This window comes from Gorilla gorilla, chromosome 8, assembly GCF_029281585.2.
Source record: "Gorilla gorilla gorilla isolate KB3781 chromosome 8, NHGRI_mGorGor1-v2.1_pri, whole genome shotgun sequence".
NCBI classification, from domain to species: Eukaryota; Metazoa; Chordata; class Mammalia; order Primates; family Hominidae; genus Gorilla; species Gorilla gorilla.
In genome coordinates, this window is record NC_073232.2 from 38,745,404 (window position 1) to 38,762,402 (window position 16,999).

Genomic DNA, 16,999 nt, shown 5'->3' on the forward strand with positions numbered 1-16,999 from the left:
AAGTGCAGAAAAGGCTGTGGTTCCACTGGAGGACTTTACTTGAAGTATAACTATAACTTTGTTTTCATGTTTTGGTAGCATAGAAGGTAGGAGATGGTTCTCGTTTCTGCACTTCCTCCCTTCCTCTTTAAAGCAGCCAACACATATATTGCTAACCTCTTGCTCCCTGTCCTCTCACCTTCCAAGTGCTCAGAGCTGGTTGAGCTACACTTTCCCAGCAGGGGTAGGTGTACACTGACGACAGGAGGAAGAAGATCACTGAGCTCTTAAGCATTTATTCCCATGGAAAATGAACTGGCTTGACTCCCGTGTGCTGGTGTTGAGGCTGGTCCCAGCGGAGTGCGGCTGTGTAGCAGGGATCCATGAGGCCTCTAGGGCTCAGGGAACTGGGACTTCACTGTGTGCCATGCCAGGTGCTTATGTTTGGGCCCAAAGTTCAAGTGCAAAGCATGATTTGTGCATCGAGCCATATTAGAGGCATTTGGAAAACTTTGATCTAGGACCAGAGAGTCATTCTCTCTGATTCACGATTTCCTGCTGCTCCAGAGCAGTGCCAAGGGACAGGATTCACTTCAAAGTAATACCTAATGGAGGTTGCATTGAGAGGGAGTGTGGACTGCCACATGGGCCTAAAATCTTGGAAAGATTTCTGTTACAATCCTTAGATGCTACCATATGAATCCTTATCACTTTATTTTCCCCTGAAGAGTTATCTGTAGTTTGCATGCCATTACAGAGATAAGCTAGGGCACAGCTGCACAGAGAACTTGTCTGTCTACGATGTGCAGCAAGACACCGAGTTCAAAGATAGGTGCTGGGGAGGAAGAGCAGAGGAGGGCCTGAGGTGGCATGAGTTGGTCACATCTCTTTGACTGATGGTGGTGAAAGTAACCACAAGCCCCCGGGTTACTCTTCTGCCTAATGCACAACTTCTGTTCTCAAATAATCATGAGGCTCTAAAACCTTAGCCTAGACTCAGTGGAGAAAAGAAAGGAGCCACTCTGGCTCTGAGCTAGGGCCCATTGGTCATGTCTTGGCACTGGCCAACAATACCAATCACAGCACACTCTGTGTCCCCCGTGTAGACCCCATGGTGCCCAGTGTGTGTAATTTCCATTATATCCAAGAGAAATCTTAATTAGAGGGATTTCTCAGCTGTGCAATTTAATCCAACCATTGATGGAGACCAGGGAGAAGAAAATCTTGGGGTGGGATTGTCCCATTCTCTAAGAAACATTCTGTGAGTGGCATGTTGTCCCTCCCATGCCTCCAAAATCAGCCCCCACCAGGGAACACGTGGAGCTTTGGGCTGCGTGTTGAAGCCTTAACTGGTATTGACAGCTCAGGGGGCGATTTGCCTTCTCCGTTTCATCAGTCATCCTGCCGTCATCACTCCATCAAACAAAAGCAGATTTCATCCATCCCTGTGTGAGACCACTCACCTTTGACCATTAATAATAAGTTAGAAAAATCCATTCCAATTTGAGCCCCTTTTTGGGCCTGCATAAGCCCTTCTTCTCCAATTATAAAAATGTCTGTCTCTATGTGAAATTCCACTGGCAGTGCTCCAATAGCAATCCCCAGGCATCCCTCGCTGGTGGTGGAGTTGGGTGGTGCCCATTTGACAGAGCAAGTTGACTCAAGAGCAGTGGTGAGAGTGGGCTTTTCATTAAATATGAACAGATGTGAAATGTAGAGGCTTTGACAATTAGAAATGGCAGGAGAAGGGCCCTTGAATCAAAGTGAGGTCAGATGGGCGGATCAGATTACTTCTCTTACATTCTTTAGTTGTTCTGAAAATCATTTTGAATTAGTGTCAGCAGAGCCATGATGAGTTTTGCCCTTTGTCTTTTATGCTAGGGCTGTATTGTTTCCCAAGACACTCATTAAAGGTCATTATACTATTATGGAGCTTGCTTTGGTCGCAGTTTCCCAGTTGAGCCAGTGTGCTTTGGAGACTGCCTAATTCATTTCTCTCTTTCCTTTCGTTTCCCTCTTTACTCTATTTTTTTTCTTATAAGGGGAAAAATTTCCGTTTTCAAGGGATGTTAAATTGAAACACAAAGTCTCATTATGTGTTTTGTGAAGTGGGAAGAGAAGTAGCTGGTTCCCAGAGGAATAGTAATATATTAAAAGTGCTCACACAGTTCTGAAAACCTGCCTTCTAACAACAGGGGCTGCCTGCTCGGTGCACCCCTCTATGGAGGTGTGGCCCATTACTGTGGATCGGTTGAGTCATGTGCTATTATGATAGTTGTCTTTTGTTGAACTCAGGAGAAGATGGAAGGCCAGACTGTGTTGACCAAAAGAACTTCAGAGGGGAAGGACTAGTTTAGGAAAGACAAAAATCAAAATAAAAGGTGTCAGAAAAGTAAGGCAAATTGTGACCGATAAGGATTCATCACAAAAGGATTTTATTTCTGGCAAGACTGAAATGTTCAATATGGTAGGCTAGAATCAGTGCATAGAGTGTCATTTTATGATCATCTTGGTTTTGTTTCCACTTCAGATGGTCCTGGGCAAGAGTCCCAGCTCTCTCAAAAGACATCAGGATGGTATGGGCCTCGGCTTTTTCACAAGTAGCTGTGTTCTAGTACTATTAAATGTAAAAAATGAATGTCTAGCAACATACACACGCACATAAATATAGAAATAGATTCCAATCAATATGATTTCTTCCCACTATAATTTTGTAAAATGGACCTTTCTCTTTAGAAGTTTATTCTTGTTATTTCAGTCTTGCCTGCTATCTGATTGCTAAATGTAATAGAAAGGGACAATTAAAATTATGATGCGGTGGCAACGTAGGGCCATACTGATTCAGACCTGCTGAGACCTGCCTGACATGATTCTGGTCACAAAGCATTAGTAACTCTGGCACAAGCAAATTAATCCTGTGGTAGAAGAGAAGCAGACCTTTAGACTTGCACTTGGAACCAGCTTTAGCTAAAGTACATGTGTGATTGCTCACACCAACCTTTCAATTTACTAATTGTTTAAACCTGCACAATTACATGCAGCCTTTTGCAAACTACTGTAGCTAATTTTAAATTACACATGACTTTTATTTCGGGTATAAATATAATACAAGAAGGCATTCAACTCCGATGGTTAAGCTGAGAGAAGTCCAATATGATTAGGTTGAAGGGAGACATACCAAAATCAGTTTAGTGTAATCTCGAGTCTTGTCAGATAATAAACAAAAATCAGCTTATCCCGAGTAGCCTTTGGTTTGTGCAGACAGAGAATTAACATTGTCAATAGAAGTAAAGTCACTTAAGTGAACTAATGGCATTTTGAAGTACATAAAATCAGATACAAGGGCAGGGGGTGGAAACAGCTCTAGGAAAATGTCTATAATAGGACACACCCTATCCTGACAGTCTCCAACGCTTGTTAAAGGAGAGTTAATTTAATAAGCTACATTTAAAAATCAACAGCCTATAATTATCTCATTCCTTTTATGTGCAGTTTTGGGTGACTTCCTCAAATTCCCCAATCCTAAATTCTATTTGCTAATTTTACTTCTGGGCCCTAAAATCAATTACTCCCCTCTTTCCACCACCACTACCAGTGAGAAAAAGACAGAAAAAGGAGAGCCAAGGATAATAAGCACGAATCAATGTGATCATAGTTTTTCATGTATTAGTTTTAAAGCCTGTTCGTCTGAGTCTCCATTTTCTCCCATCTTCCCATGCTTGCCATGCTGATGTGAGTGCGCTGTCTCTCTCTCTGTCAATATCCATCACACATGTGCACACCAAACACCACCAGAGCCTTTGGGTTCTCCCCTGGCTCTTTAGTTACCCTGGCCCATGCGTCTTGATTTGACCCTTTGTACTTCATTACAGGAAGTAAAAACAGAGTGGCAGATCGGCCTAGGCAGCCATTGGGTCATCCCCTGTGACTAAGACCTAGTGATGGGCCTGGAAGGGGCTTCTTAAGACACTCTTATTGGTAGCAGGCGAGGCTACAGAAGCCACTGCCTCTTGCTTGATTTTGTGATAGCCACGCTGAGCCATGGGTTGACTGGAAATATGCCTTACTGTGGGCCTTAGCTCACTCTGTGCAGTGGGCAGCTTCTTAAATCAGCATTGTAAGGCAGAAATCATGCTCGGGCAAAATTGCCTTTGAGAAGGATCCTTTACATCGCTCATCTGTCAAGAGCTCCCAACACACTGGGTTCTTCTCCAGAATAAATAGCTGGTTGTTTCAGTTGAGTGTCAGGTAAAGTCACTGGCTTGTATTTGGGGACCTTGTTGTGCTTTCACCACCTTCCAAAAAAAGAGTACGGTTGAATTCCTGAAGATGAATACACTATGAAGATGTACTGCAGGTAGATGAAAGGAGACAGGAACAGTAGGCAAAAGGCAGCCAACTTCTCAAAAGAAATTCTTTGAAACAGGATTGGGAAACAAGAAGGAGAAAGGTCAGAATGAGGGAAGCTGACAGGGTCCTTTGTGTATACCCCATCATGGGACACCTCTCTTCCCAGGGACACCATGCTGTAGTAAATGACTCGGCTCTTTAAGGACAAACTAGAAAAGATGTTGGCATGCCTCATGTAAGCCCAGAAGAGGCCCTTATGCAAGGTGACATAGAAATTATGTTTGCTTTTTTATTTCAGGACAGTGGCCGGTTCTCAGGATACTCATCCTGACAGCTTCTACCACCAGGCAGTGAATGCTTCCTCTTACCTCCATGGTGGAGGGCAGACGTGGCCAGTTAGCTCCTCATCTTCCATCCTCCTCCACTATCTCAGGCGACAGATGCCAGGGCCAGCCCGCCTTCCACTTGAGCTTTCTTGTCAAGGCTCTGCCTTGAGCCCAAATCCTGACCTTTACTATATGAAATAAAGTACTGATGAACAAGCAGAGGTTTGAATTAGAGCAGGCTTGGAGCAAATGTCAAGTCCGTCTCTGCCTCTTTCCTCCACCTGCACCAGGAGCCTCGATTAGACCCAGTGTGGAGTTTGCAGCGCCTTAGGCTTTGTGGGTCTGGGGAGACATAACTTATTAACAAAGAGTTATTAAATTTTTATCAATTTTACAACACAATGTAAATGCCTCCTATGAATCTACATTGTATTCATTATCATTTAAAACGTTAATTAAGTCGAAGTTGCATTTAATTTCTCTCTAAATGGGCCTCTGGGAAGATGCTTTTAGAAACATCTGTGGGAGCGTGCGGCTCACGGAGCTGGGGAATCCCCCAGCCCACATTCAGGCTCGCCCCCTGAGTTGATTGCTATCACGTGTCTGTGGCTAATTTGTTGTGATGTGATTGGGCATTGTCTCAAATTAGTATCAGACCAATAATGGTGTGAAGTCACTCGAGAGAGGCTCGTGGGGCAGTGGCACAGGCTTCACTGCATCCTGCCTTCCTTCCCCATCCAGACAGAAACGGACAGTGGGTCTGCAGCACCTGTGGTTTCCATCATGCCTTGGGATTCTCCTTCTCATATGGTGCCCATCATTTCAGTTGGATACTTCCTTCATCGGAGATGGATGCTTGTCATCTGGCCCAGCACATTTAGGACATTTGCCAGCATGCTCTTCAGAACGATCTTAACATTTGGGATCTTTGACTCCCGGTGAAGCCTAGAAGCTGCAAGCACAGAGCAGCCAAAAATGGAAACCAGAATGGAGTGGACCTAGAAATCATAAGCAGGTCATGCTCATTGGTGAGGAGAGACAGAGGGAGGCATACTACCAACATTTGCTGAAAAATTATGTTTCTCTTTTGAGGCTAGCATCATGTTTTAGTCTTATCTGAGCATGGGGTCACTCCCCAAAGAGATCTATATTCTATGTATACTGCATCACCAAGGGAGTGAGGCTTGTTGACACAGCAGTACTAAGAAATGGCTAGTTGGTTAACTTGGATTCATGTTACAACTAGAATTAGTGTAGTCTCTACTCTTACTGTGTGCAAGCAACTCTGAGTACCCAGGCAGGATGTGTGTATGTGTTGTTGTTGTTGTTAAATTTAACACTTATATAGCATTTGCTGCATTACAGGCACTACTCCCCCTATTACCACAAATATTAATTAATTTAACCCTTATTATGTGGTAACTGTTGTTTGCAGTTGAGGCAACTATAACCTGAGACATCTGCAATGTGCCCCATTTGCAGATAAGGCAACTAAGGCACAAGGGTCTCATAGCCAGTGAGTCTGGCCAAGGGTCTCATAGCCTCATGTCACAGTCTCATGACTTGCCAAGGGTCTCATAGCCAGTGACTGGTGCCGTGTGGCTCCACAGTGTGTGGAGTCGGTTGAGTTGCTCAGTTACTCTTGCAGTTGAATATGATGGATAAGTCACTTAATCTCCAAGGGAGGAGAAAAAAGTGAGGATTCTGGTAATGAAACCTCGAGGTAATGTAGAGAGTCCTGGGGGTGGGGTGGGGGGGGGGCCTCCTGCACAGCAGCTGGCCACCCAATTTGGCTAGAGTTTAAGACTTACTTAGCATGCAGGGAGTTGACCCCCCTGAAGGGTAAAATGGGGCCCCATTCCTGGCAGGGGCCAGGCCAAGGGTTTTGTTCTTAGTCTGTAATATGATAGAAAGTCTTTAGACAATGCGACACTATCATATTGGTGTTTGATCAGGGAAGTGACCTAACAGAGGCTTTGTTTTGGGAGGGCTGCTGTGGCTGCAGGGGAGGAAGGGACTGACTAGGGGAGAGCTGGAAGCCCCTCTCTTGGGGAGGAGACAAACAGAGGGGAGCCTGCTGTGGGAGGGCCAGGGCCCAGCTGTTCTGAGAAGCCTTCAGAAGGAAGACTTGATCTATAGTCTACAGGACCCTGCAGGTGAAGCACATTACCCAGATGCAAATCCAAGAAGTTACAGTCTTTAAAAGACAGTTTAATTAGTGGCTCTGGAGCAGCTGAATTCCATGAGCCTAATTCTCCCCAGCTGACCTGTCAGCCATTGTGATTCCTAGCTGGGTTTGCTAGAGTTTCCTTCTTATTGGAGGAAGATTTCCTGACCTCTGACCCAGGACTAGGAGACCCACTCAGCTGCATCCACTACCACTGGCCTTGGGGATCTACTGCTTCTGTTTCCTTTTCCTAACCATTATTTCTTCCTTATTCCTCACCATCTTCCCCAGTTCAAATATATCTTACATCTTGAGTGTGTTGAAGGTGACAGGCAGGCAGCTCTCACCTGCTGGTGTGAAGTATTGGCTCAGGCTGAGCAGCAGACACAAAGCAAGTGGGAGCCACCAGTGGGGACAGCTGGCCAGCGCTGAGGCTCTTGCTTCCAGCTGCAGGTGGTAGCTTCAGTTAGAGCTCATGGGAATTATTCTTTAAATCCCTGTATATGGCAAGGAGACTTTTCTCCTCCTTTCTCAGGAAGTCAGCATGTCTCCTTACATCGATGGGGGAAAAAAATAATAAAGTGCTTCACATCCCATTCACTGAAAATCCACTGTAGTTTTCAACCACTTAACCTTCTCGAGTGGAAATACAAAACACATTTCCTGTGAAGTACTGCCACACAGAGTCCTAAAAAGTCATGTGGCATTTCTAAGTATCATGCACAGTTTTCTTTTCGGTTTTACTGCTTTGTGCATAAGACCTTTGTCTGTGTCCTTACTTATGTCAGCATCTGTGATTGTGGCATTTGTGTACACCATTGACCTCAGGGGGTCATTAAAACTGCATGGAAAAGCACTTGAGTCCTGGGTTCCCTCATGGTGGCAGGCTGTGCATGCTGAGAATGCCAACTTCTGGAAGTGCAATGTGGCAAAATGCACCAAGCCAACCAGCTGTGTGTTGTCCTTCTCTCTCTGGGGCTTTCTCCCAAACCAGCTTCTTGAATTACCTGGATAGTCAGGGGACCCTCCATCGCCACATCTGCTTACAGGGGTTCTGCTTCCCCAGCTGACCTTTTTCCCAAAGGGAATCTAAATGGACAGAGCTAAATCCAGCATTGTCAGACCCTTGCATTTGAATTCTCAGAGGGAATTGCAAAGGCCTTTCTGTAAATAGCTAGATAGTGCCTGCTTTGGAGGGAGATTGCCACACATGCCCATAGATTTTTATTCTGAGGAGACATTCTTTTGATGTCCAGCTCAGATGAGCAGGACTAACAAAAGTGGCCTTTCTTCTCAGACCATCTCATTTGATCATCCTTAGGGGGAGCTAGTCTCTCATATTCAAGGGAAACAGCAAGAAAAAACTCCCCCAGCCTTTTCTAGTAAATCTGAAAGTTTTCATTCTAGCCCCTTCAATACAGCAAGATGGGTCCCACCAAATGTTCCTAGAGCTGCAGAGAAAACCCTATGCAGATAGAAAATGGAATCTTTTGAGGCAGATCTGCATTAGGGATGATCGACTGCACTGAGAGACTTATAAATGAAGTGAGAAAGACTCCAGCCCTAGAGCTGGCACTGCACCAGCTGTATCGACAGTGCATAGATGGGCATCTGCACACCATAGAGCATGGGCTATCTTCTGGGAAGGGAGCTGACTGCTTGCATTAAAATGATCTTCATTTTGGCCAATGTCAGCTTTCTGGGCTGGAGCCTGTTGGATCACACTCAGTCAAGAAAGGACCCAGGGGCTGCCTTCCCTCCCTCCAAGGTCAAAAATGTAGCATGCTGACGTCCTTGGCTGGGCTTCCTATATTGGCAAGAATACTTGAATAGGAAATGGCCTGAAGGATTCCAGTTCAGTAAATATTTCATGAGTAAAAGAATGAATAAATGAAGGGCTTCCCAACCCTTAAAGGAATTGGTGATGTGCAAGAAGCCAGATCGCCCTAGATCCATGAAGCTTCCCAAAACTTTCTAAGCAGCAACTTACTATATAGTGTATATATGTAAACATAAAAAACTGGGATGTACAAGAAGAGTAAGAGGGAAAAATGTAGTAAGAAAGAACAAGGACATGACTGAAGGAACTAGAAAATGATCAAATGGTAGGTGCAATTGATATTCTTTGTGAAGGATAAATTATGGGAAAGAAGATCTGGAAACAAAGTACCAGAAAAAACCACACAGGCAAAAATCCACCAATGCTTCCAATGAGGAGAGGCAGGGTTACTACCACATATAGAGCATTTGCTCTGGAAAATCAAGGACTTGTGACATTCACATTCAGTTTTATTAATTTCAGCAAACCTGATTATTTTGGTGTGAGTCAGGGCAGCATAAAACCAATGCATTGGGCAGGGCTCATGTGAGGAAAGGGGCCTGTTGTAGCTAGAGAGGTGTCAGCATCTGCAGGTGGGCACATCAACCTGCCCAAATGTAGAGCAACATTCGAGGCCTTTTATGGTGGTCAGGGTAATTGACTCTGACTCGAGGTAGGCAGCTTGAATCCAACAGCAGCACCCAAATGATTCCTCCCACATGGAGGTATCCAAAAGCTGAATGTCTCGTAGCTATTACCTATTAGGAGCCATTATTCTGTTTGTTCTGCTCAAGCCAAGGAAGAGTTTTCCTGATTGTTCTCAAAGCTCTCTCAGGCTGCGCCAAGCATTCCCTTACCTTTGAATGGTTCTGAAATGCTCTCTGCATTTTGTCAAGGCTGATCTGGCCATTTCTTCAGTGCAGATGAGTAAATTTCCACATATGGCCTGTAACGTATCCAACTGAGAGAACATATCCAGCAGGGATGCTTCAAAACCAAAGCCCTAAACAGATGTTACTGAGAAGGGATGCACAATGACCTGCAGAGAAGAGAGATGCTAGGTGAAAATAAAAGCTGCAACTATGCTAGGAATGAAGACAGGGAGGAAGGGACTCAGGTCATGTCACAGGGTCCGGAAGTTAGGGCATGAATGTGAAATTTGCAAGGGGCTGGTTGCTGGAAACACTGCTCTTTCACAAACATCTTCTATTAAGATGAAGATGGGAAACAGGCAGACATCTCCTGTCTTTCCTCCTCTCTATGTTAGGGGATTCTGATGCCATTCCCCTCACTGTGCAGTGAACTGAGAGATCTTGTTGGCAATTACAGCCTGAAATTCTAGGAAACGTCAGAGCAGGCAGATACAAGAGTGAGATCTGTGAATTTTCTGGAAACTTTGGAAGTAAGTCCTGGTGAAGTCATGCTTTGACATGTTCACCAAGTAGATGCTCATGGCTATAATAAGAGTAATGTCTTATGTGTGTTTGAGTCTTTGTGCTTCTCAAGGCACCAACATCATCTCATTTCATCTAGGCATCCCCAGCATAGACGTCATGTCCTACTACCATGTGACTTTGAGTAAGTTCCAGAATTTCACTATTTTTTATCTTCCTCATCTATAAACTGGAGATAATAAGGACCTATCTCACAGAGTGGTTGCACGAATTCAGTGAGTGAATATATGTAAAGATTGCCTGGCATATGTTGAATTATTATTATTATCATCCTTCATTAACATATGAAATTAACAAAGAAACAGAGATGAACTTGACCAAGATCACATAGCAGATGAGTGGACTGCTAGATCAGAAGCCTGCCATCTCCCATAGTATTGATGGAAATAATAATGATAAGCCACTTTAACCATAACTAGTGCTTTTTTTTTTTTTCAAATGACTGACTGTCATCAAGCTAGCCTTATAAGAGGTCATATCAGCTATAGGCAGAGAAGCCCACAGATAGTGGCTGAGAGTTGAACAGCTTAGTATAACAGACTATAAAAGTTAAATGGAGTCAATTTGTTTAATTTCTAGGTCATGGAATAATTGTTCCAACAGAAATAAGCCAACAAAAATACCAAGAGACAGCTATATCTCCCCGGAACATTGGTTTCCATCTTGACTACCCAGTAGGCCTTGCAAAATTTGCGTGTAAAATGAGGAAATTGGGAGGTCATATTTCTAAGTTTCCTTTAAACTCTGAGACTCTGATTATCTTCCTTCTTCTGATTGAGAAAGGCTAAAAGTCCTTTTTGCTTCAACCCTTACTGTTATAAATCCTTCTAAAATGCTGATGTCTATTACCCAACATTGTGGTAGGTCCTGTGAGGAACCATTATGTGTGTAGAAACCTCGTAGTATATCAGTGTTAGTCTTCTGTCTGTGAGTTCGCAGCTTCTAGGGCAGGAACTGGGCGCACAGGGACACACCGAAAGAGCCCAGAAGATTCTTACAGGTTTCTACTTTATTGTCAGCTTGTTTTCTTCCAAGGTCTTTTATTTTCCTCAAGGAAAGCACAGAAAAAGGCCCTCTCCCTAACCCGGGGTCCTGGTATTATCTATGCTCCAGTGATTTGGGGGTTATTAGTAATCAGAACATTGTCAGCTACTGAAGCTATCCCAGAGCAGTTCATATGCAGTGTCTCTACAAATGGCCCTGCCCTCCCACAATGAATGCTAACTGTTGACCTCCCAAAGAGCCTCCTCATCGTATTTGTTACACCTTGTTTTCTTATTGCCAGGTCTCCAGGAATGAACTCGTGTAGCAGGAAGCATATAGGGCCAAACGGGGACACCATCTCCAGGCAAAAGAGGCTTCCTAGTTGGAATAGTACAGATTTGATGGATGAAAATAAATGTGTGTCTTAGATTTTAGCCCAGCTGTTAGAATCCTTAGGTCCTGGGATCATTAGAAAACTGTGACTTCAGGTCTCATCATTCCTCATCCCCCTGAAACCTCTTCTTTATGGCTTGTCCATCCCTAAAATAGGTCTGGAGATCGTCAGCAAATTCAATGTGTTTTTGGGAGAGGGAGGGAAAGTTGGAACACAAAAAGAGGAGAACAGATGGGGAAAGAAGACATTCCTGTCCTTTCAAATTCCATCAAAATTTCTTTTTTTGATGATGGTCTTGATCTCAACTCATCTTTTTCTGTTGTTATTGTTGTTTTTTGAGATGGGACCTCCTTCTGTCACCCAGGCTGGAGTGCAGTGGTGTGATCATAGCTCACTGCAGCCTTGAACTTTTAGATTCGAGCAATCCTCTCACCTCAGCCTCCCAAGTACCCAAGACTACAGGCGTGCACCACCATGTCTGGCCATATCTTTGAGGTCCGGTTGGTGATGAGACTTCAAATCATCACCTTTCCTACCTTGCTTTATGAGTAGTTGGGCTCTGTTTCTTGTTGATTTTGTCATTAATTAGATGAGTGCTTGGAGCAAGGCCAAGACTGGGCCCAAGTTTTTCACCCATGCCTTACCACTATCACTTTCTTTCAGCAGACCTGATATGTGGACAGGTCTAGGGATGAGTGGAATGAGTATCAATATGCACATTTGAAATTCTGAGTTTTACCCTGTATCACTCTCTCTTTCCTCCTACCGATGGCCAAGTCCTCTGATTTGGCCTCCAGATTACATTTCGAACCTTTTCTCACCATTGCCAGTGGCACTGCCAAGCTCACATGCTCATTTCTTCTTCAGCTAGTCTGCCATTGTTGCCCTTCAACCTTTCAATTAGTTCCTCTTGCCACCAAACCACCACCAACTTTAGTATTCTAAAGCACAGACTTTGTCATGTTATCCCATTTTAAAGAGAGAGACCTTTTGATGGTTCCTTGTTTTTTAAGAGGATAATTTCCAACTTTCTGCTATTAAAATGGCATTCAAAGCCCTTTGCAGTTTGGCCTCAACCAGTTTCCCTAGTTCCGTTCTCCACATAAGCATCCATCATCTAACAATTCTCTAGAAGCGTCTTATTCTCATTACTTTACACATTTCTGGAACCTTTTCCTGAGACTGTGATTCTTTTCCTCTCTGCTTCTAGCAGATTAAAACTTACCCATCCTTCAGAGCAGGGGTCAGCACACTGTCTCATGGGCCCAGTCTGGCCTGCCATCCATTGTAGTAAGTAAAGTTTCCTTGTAACATAGTCACACCCATTCATTTGCTCAGTGTCCATGGCTGCTTTCAGGCTACAACTGCAAAGTCGAGTAATTGTAACAAAAAGGGTATGGCCCAGAAAGCTCAAAATATTTACTATCTGGCCTTTTAGGGAAAAAGTTGGCCAACCTCTGCTGTGAAGGTACAGCTCAAGTACTGCCATCTCTGTGAAGCCTCCTTAACTAGCCCACCCGGAAACCAAATTAGAAAAAGTGAATCTCTTTTCTGTAAGCCTGTAACATTTCATGTAAACCCCATTAGACAGTTTTTATGTTGAGGTTTTTGTAGAAGTCAAAATTGGTCTTTGAATTCTTAGCATATTGCACACAGTAACCACGGCACACAGTGAAAATTCAATAAATTGCTGATTAACATGTAAACTCTGTTGAGAATATGTTTCCATAGTTTATTAAGCATGTATCTCAAGGAAAAAGGTCTTTCATGAGAAGCTGAACCAGAGGCAAAAAAAAAAAAAAAAAAGTCTCAAGGCTAGAGATCTTCCTTTCTTCCTTCTTGTTCCTTTATACCTTCTTGAACAGAACCTTTGTTTCTGAACAGCCAACAGCCAATTCCTTTGACTGCTGGACAACTCTTGAATAGATTGATCTCAAATTGATCACTGCTTCTTCTGAACGTAACACATTTGTTCCATTGTTTCTGCTGACAGCACATGGTGGGCTCTGTAGTGGATCTGGGGGTGCTGATGTTTTCTCCTTCCATATGTCGTTGGGTATTTGAGTCGGGGTGGGAAGCCATGGCAAACCCATTGCTTCTGTTCATCCACCTATGTTTCCTTATTGATTTGAATTTATCCCAAATAAATTTGGATATTTAAGGCAGGGCGTGCACCTTTAATGGTTCAGACCCTAGCCAATGGCCTAGACCTTATCTCACTGGACTAATACACAAGCTAACACTAGGAGTTATATCTAGGCAGGGTAAGCCCCCAACTCGAATCTTGACAGCCCTGAACCCCACCAGATTCCCCTTCACCCTTTGCATCTGTCCAGAATTGCTCCTGGAAACCCTGTCTCTCCAGAGTGAGTGGTAGCCAGCTGAGATGGGAGATGGGATGCCCATGGCCTATGCCTGAGACCCTCCTAGTCAAGCTCCCTATCTGGATAACTGGAGACACTTCGTTCTCAAAGCAAGCATTGTGACATTTGGTTCTCTTCACACATGTGCCTTACCCAGCTTAGACAGATGGAAGAATTGAATGTAAAGAGATTCTACAGAATGTATTGGAAATAACAAAATTGTGTATGTGTGTTTTTAAAGGATACCCTTTTGGTTGCCGCATGAGTTATTTTGTTGTTGTTGTTGTTGTTGTTAGAGATTAAATCTCAATAACTTTTTGGAATTAGAATGGGCTTCCCATCAGCTGAATGGGCTACACACTTGCCTCCTTTTCATAGCAATCCAAGAACTCCACTGCCTTCCTCACATCCCCTGCTATGTTATCAGCATGGCAGTTTTGCTTGAGATCAAATCAGGGCAACATAGGAACTGTCATTTTTCATTTACTGGGGCCCTTTGATCCCATTTGAGGTTTATTTGTTTCAAGTGATAAACACAATCCCTATTGCATACATCTATTCTTTAGAGTACTTTTTTATTTTATTTTTTTATGTTAGAGATCAAATCAGAGTTGTAAGTAGTATGGTCATTAGTTATCACCACTAGATTTCACAGGCTACAGTTTATTTCTGTTCTTACAAAATCACCAACCTTCTCTGTTGCATAATGATCACTTCCAGCAAAGCCACAGTGTGCCTTTCTTGGGTACTTGGGTGTTAATTTATTTCACAGTTTCCTTTGCAGATACAATCAGAGTCACCTATCACATTCCTGTTTCTGCTTTTTATTGTGTTCCTTTGCTATCGCGTTTGTGTGATCTTTTTCTGAAAAATGACAGGTAGTGTTTCTCTGCTCACTGTATCAGTGACATATTTTCCACGACTTCTCTATTGCTATTTTAAAAATATAACATTTTATAGATGTAATCTTAGTTGTTTGTAACTAGGTTTTGTTATAGGAGCAAATTTCCTAAATGGCATGTTGGTTTAGGTACATTTTTTAAAGAAAGGGAAAAATATTTTCTGCAAAATAGTTTCCTCTAAATTGTAAGTGAAGGAAAAGCTCTGTTAGTAAGATTATAATGCATTTTCCTGATTTCTTAGTACATCGAAATGCATGAACATTATTTTTATGTAAGTGATTAAGTTGTGGTTTTTAATAACACGTTGTTAGAGTAAAAAGAGCTATCCCTTTTGATTTATTTGTATATTTACTGGGTGACTTACAGTGCTTTACATAGTAGAATTGGTTTGTCAACAATTAACATTCTAGGTTTTTATATAACCCATACTTCAGGTAATAGAGGATTATTAAACTACAGCCAGTGTGTTAGAAATCTGCCTACTGGTAATAAAATTCTTACGTATAACAGCAGCTGAGAAATACTGCTGTGTATTTATGCATAGATTGCAAGACAGATGGCCTGCAAGCCGAAGAAGGGCCTGACATGCAGGTCCACCAGCAGGTGGCGCTGCTTTTCTAGAAATAAACCCTCTACCTGGATTCTAGGTAGTCTCCTCCTCCTCACTTTCTGCCTTTTCTCTTGCAGATTGTCTCCTTTATTTCTCTAAAATAAATATCTAAAACTGTTGTTGCTGTTGTTTGAAGAGATATACTGCCAGTACGACAATGCCCCTCAATTGCTAAGGTTTATTTGAAATCCAACTTCCCTGATGCAGTGCTTACTTGAAGCAAGTCCCAGTTAAATACATGTTACTGTTTTTAAAAGGTAACTACACAATACTGGATTCAGCACTGAGATTGGATTGCCTATGCTATCTGATTATTGTTATGTGGCAAGTTCCCATGGTAATCTAATATCTATTTACACAAATTAATCCCATAGGCTTCTATTCACCTCAGGATAATGAGGGGCATTTTTATTAAAGTGACTGATTGATATACTAAATTAATGTTTTACATAAAAATCACCTTAGTATGATGTTCTTTCATCAAGAGTTACTCTAGAATCCAGGCTGGGTGCAGTGGCTCACGTCTGTAACCCCAGAACTTTGGGAGGCTGAGGCGGGCAGATCACTTGAGGTTAGGAGTTTGAGACCAGCCTGGCCAACATGGTGAAACCCCGTCTCTACTAAAAATACAAACATTAGTCAGGTACCTATAATCTCAGCTACTTTGGAGGCTGAGACACTAGAGTTGCTTGAACTGGGAGGTAGAGGTTGCAGTGAGCCAAGATTGCACCACTGCATTCCAGCCTGGGAGCCTGGGTGACAGAGCGAGACTCCGTCTCAAAAAAAAAAAAAAAAAAAAGTAAATAATAATACTAATAAAAGAGTTACTTTAGAATCCAAGTCATCCAAAGAATACTGCCTTTCTCTCGGGGCCAGAACTACATTTTGACAAACAGGATCAGAGTTTCTGTTATGTTTTGTTCTGTTTTTTAAGAAGACTTTTCACAGAAAAGTTGATCAGCTCATCAACTAGGGCATCATAAATGAAGAGAGAAATCAAATGTGCAAGCAAAACTATTTTTAAAAATTATTTTGTCCACACATACCCAATTTTTCAACCATTTTTTAAAAAAGACACAGCTATATCTTTTTACTGTTTTTTTTATGGTCTGCGGTATTCCTTTGTACAGAATATTTAGTGCAAACATTAGCTTATGTGGGAGAAATGAATTTATTGAGGTTACAGAAGGGGAGAATTGAAATATATCTCAGGATGACTCACTTATTTGTTTATGTTCTTCATTATTAAATTTTCTTCTTTTTTTTTTTTTTTTTTTTTTAACAGTGTCTCACTGTGTCATCCAGGCTGGAGTGCAGTTGTGCGATCTTAGCTCACTGCAACCTCTGCCTCCCAGGTTCAAGTGATTCTCCTGCCTCAGCCTACCAAGTAGCTGGGACTACAGGCATATGCCACCATGCCCAGCTAATTTTTGTATTTTTAGAGACGGGGTTTCACCATATTGGCCAGGCTGATCTTGAACTGACCTCAAGATATCCACCTGCCTCAGCCTCCCAAAGTGCTGGGATTACAAATGTGAGCCACCATTCCCGGCCCTTCATTATTAAATTTTCTACCTATCAGGCTGTAAAGAACTTTGGAAGCATAGGCAGTATTTTACTCTTTGAATAGGATTTCTCTCTTTTGAGTTTT

General features: G+C 42.7%; 1 protein-coding gene across 20 annotated transcripts in view; it reads left to right on the forward strand.

The window, feature by feature from the left end:
• The window catches only part of KCNMA1 (potassium calcium-activated channel subfamily M alpha 1), a 769,792-nt gene that overhangs the window by 638,346 nt on the left and 114,447 nt on the right, over positions 1-16,999 (forward strand). For 2 of the 20 annotated variants that reach the window (XM_063709971.1, XM_063709973.1), the window contains exon 19: positions 10,175-10,219. The exons of the other annotated variants lie outside the window; for them this stretch is intronic. In XM_063709971.1, coding sequence (XP_063566041.1) covers positions 10,175-10,219 — 45 coding nt within the window. The remainder of the gene's footprint in view (positions 1-10,174; positions 10,220-16,999) is intronic. 20 annotated transcript variants of the gene reach the window in all.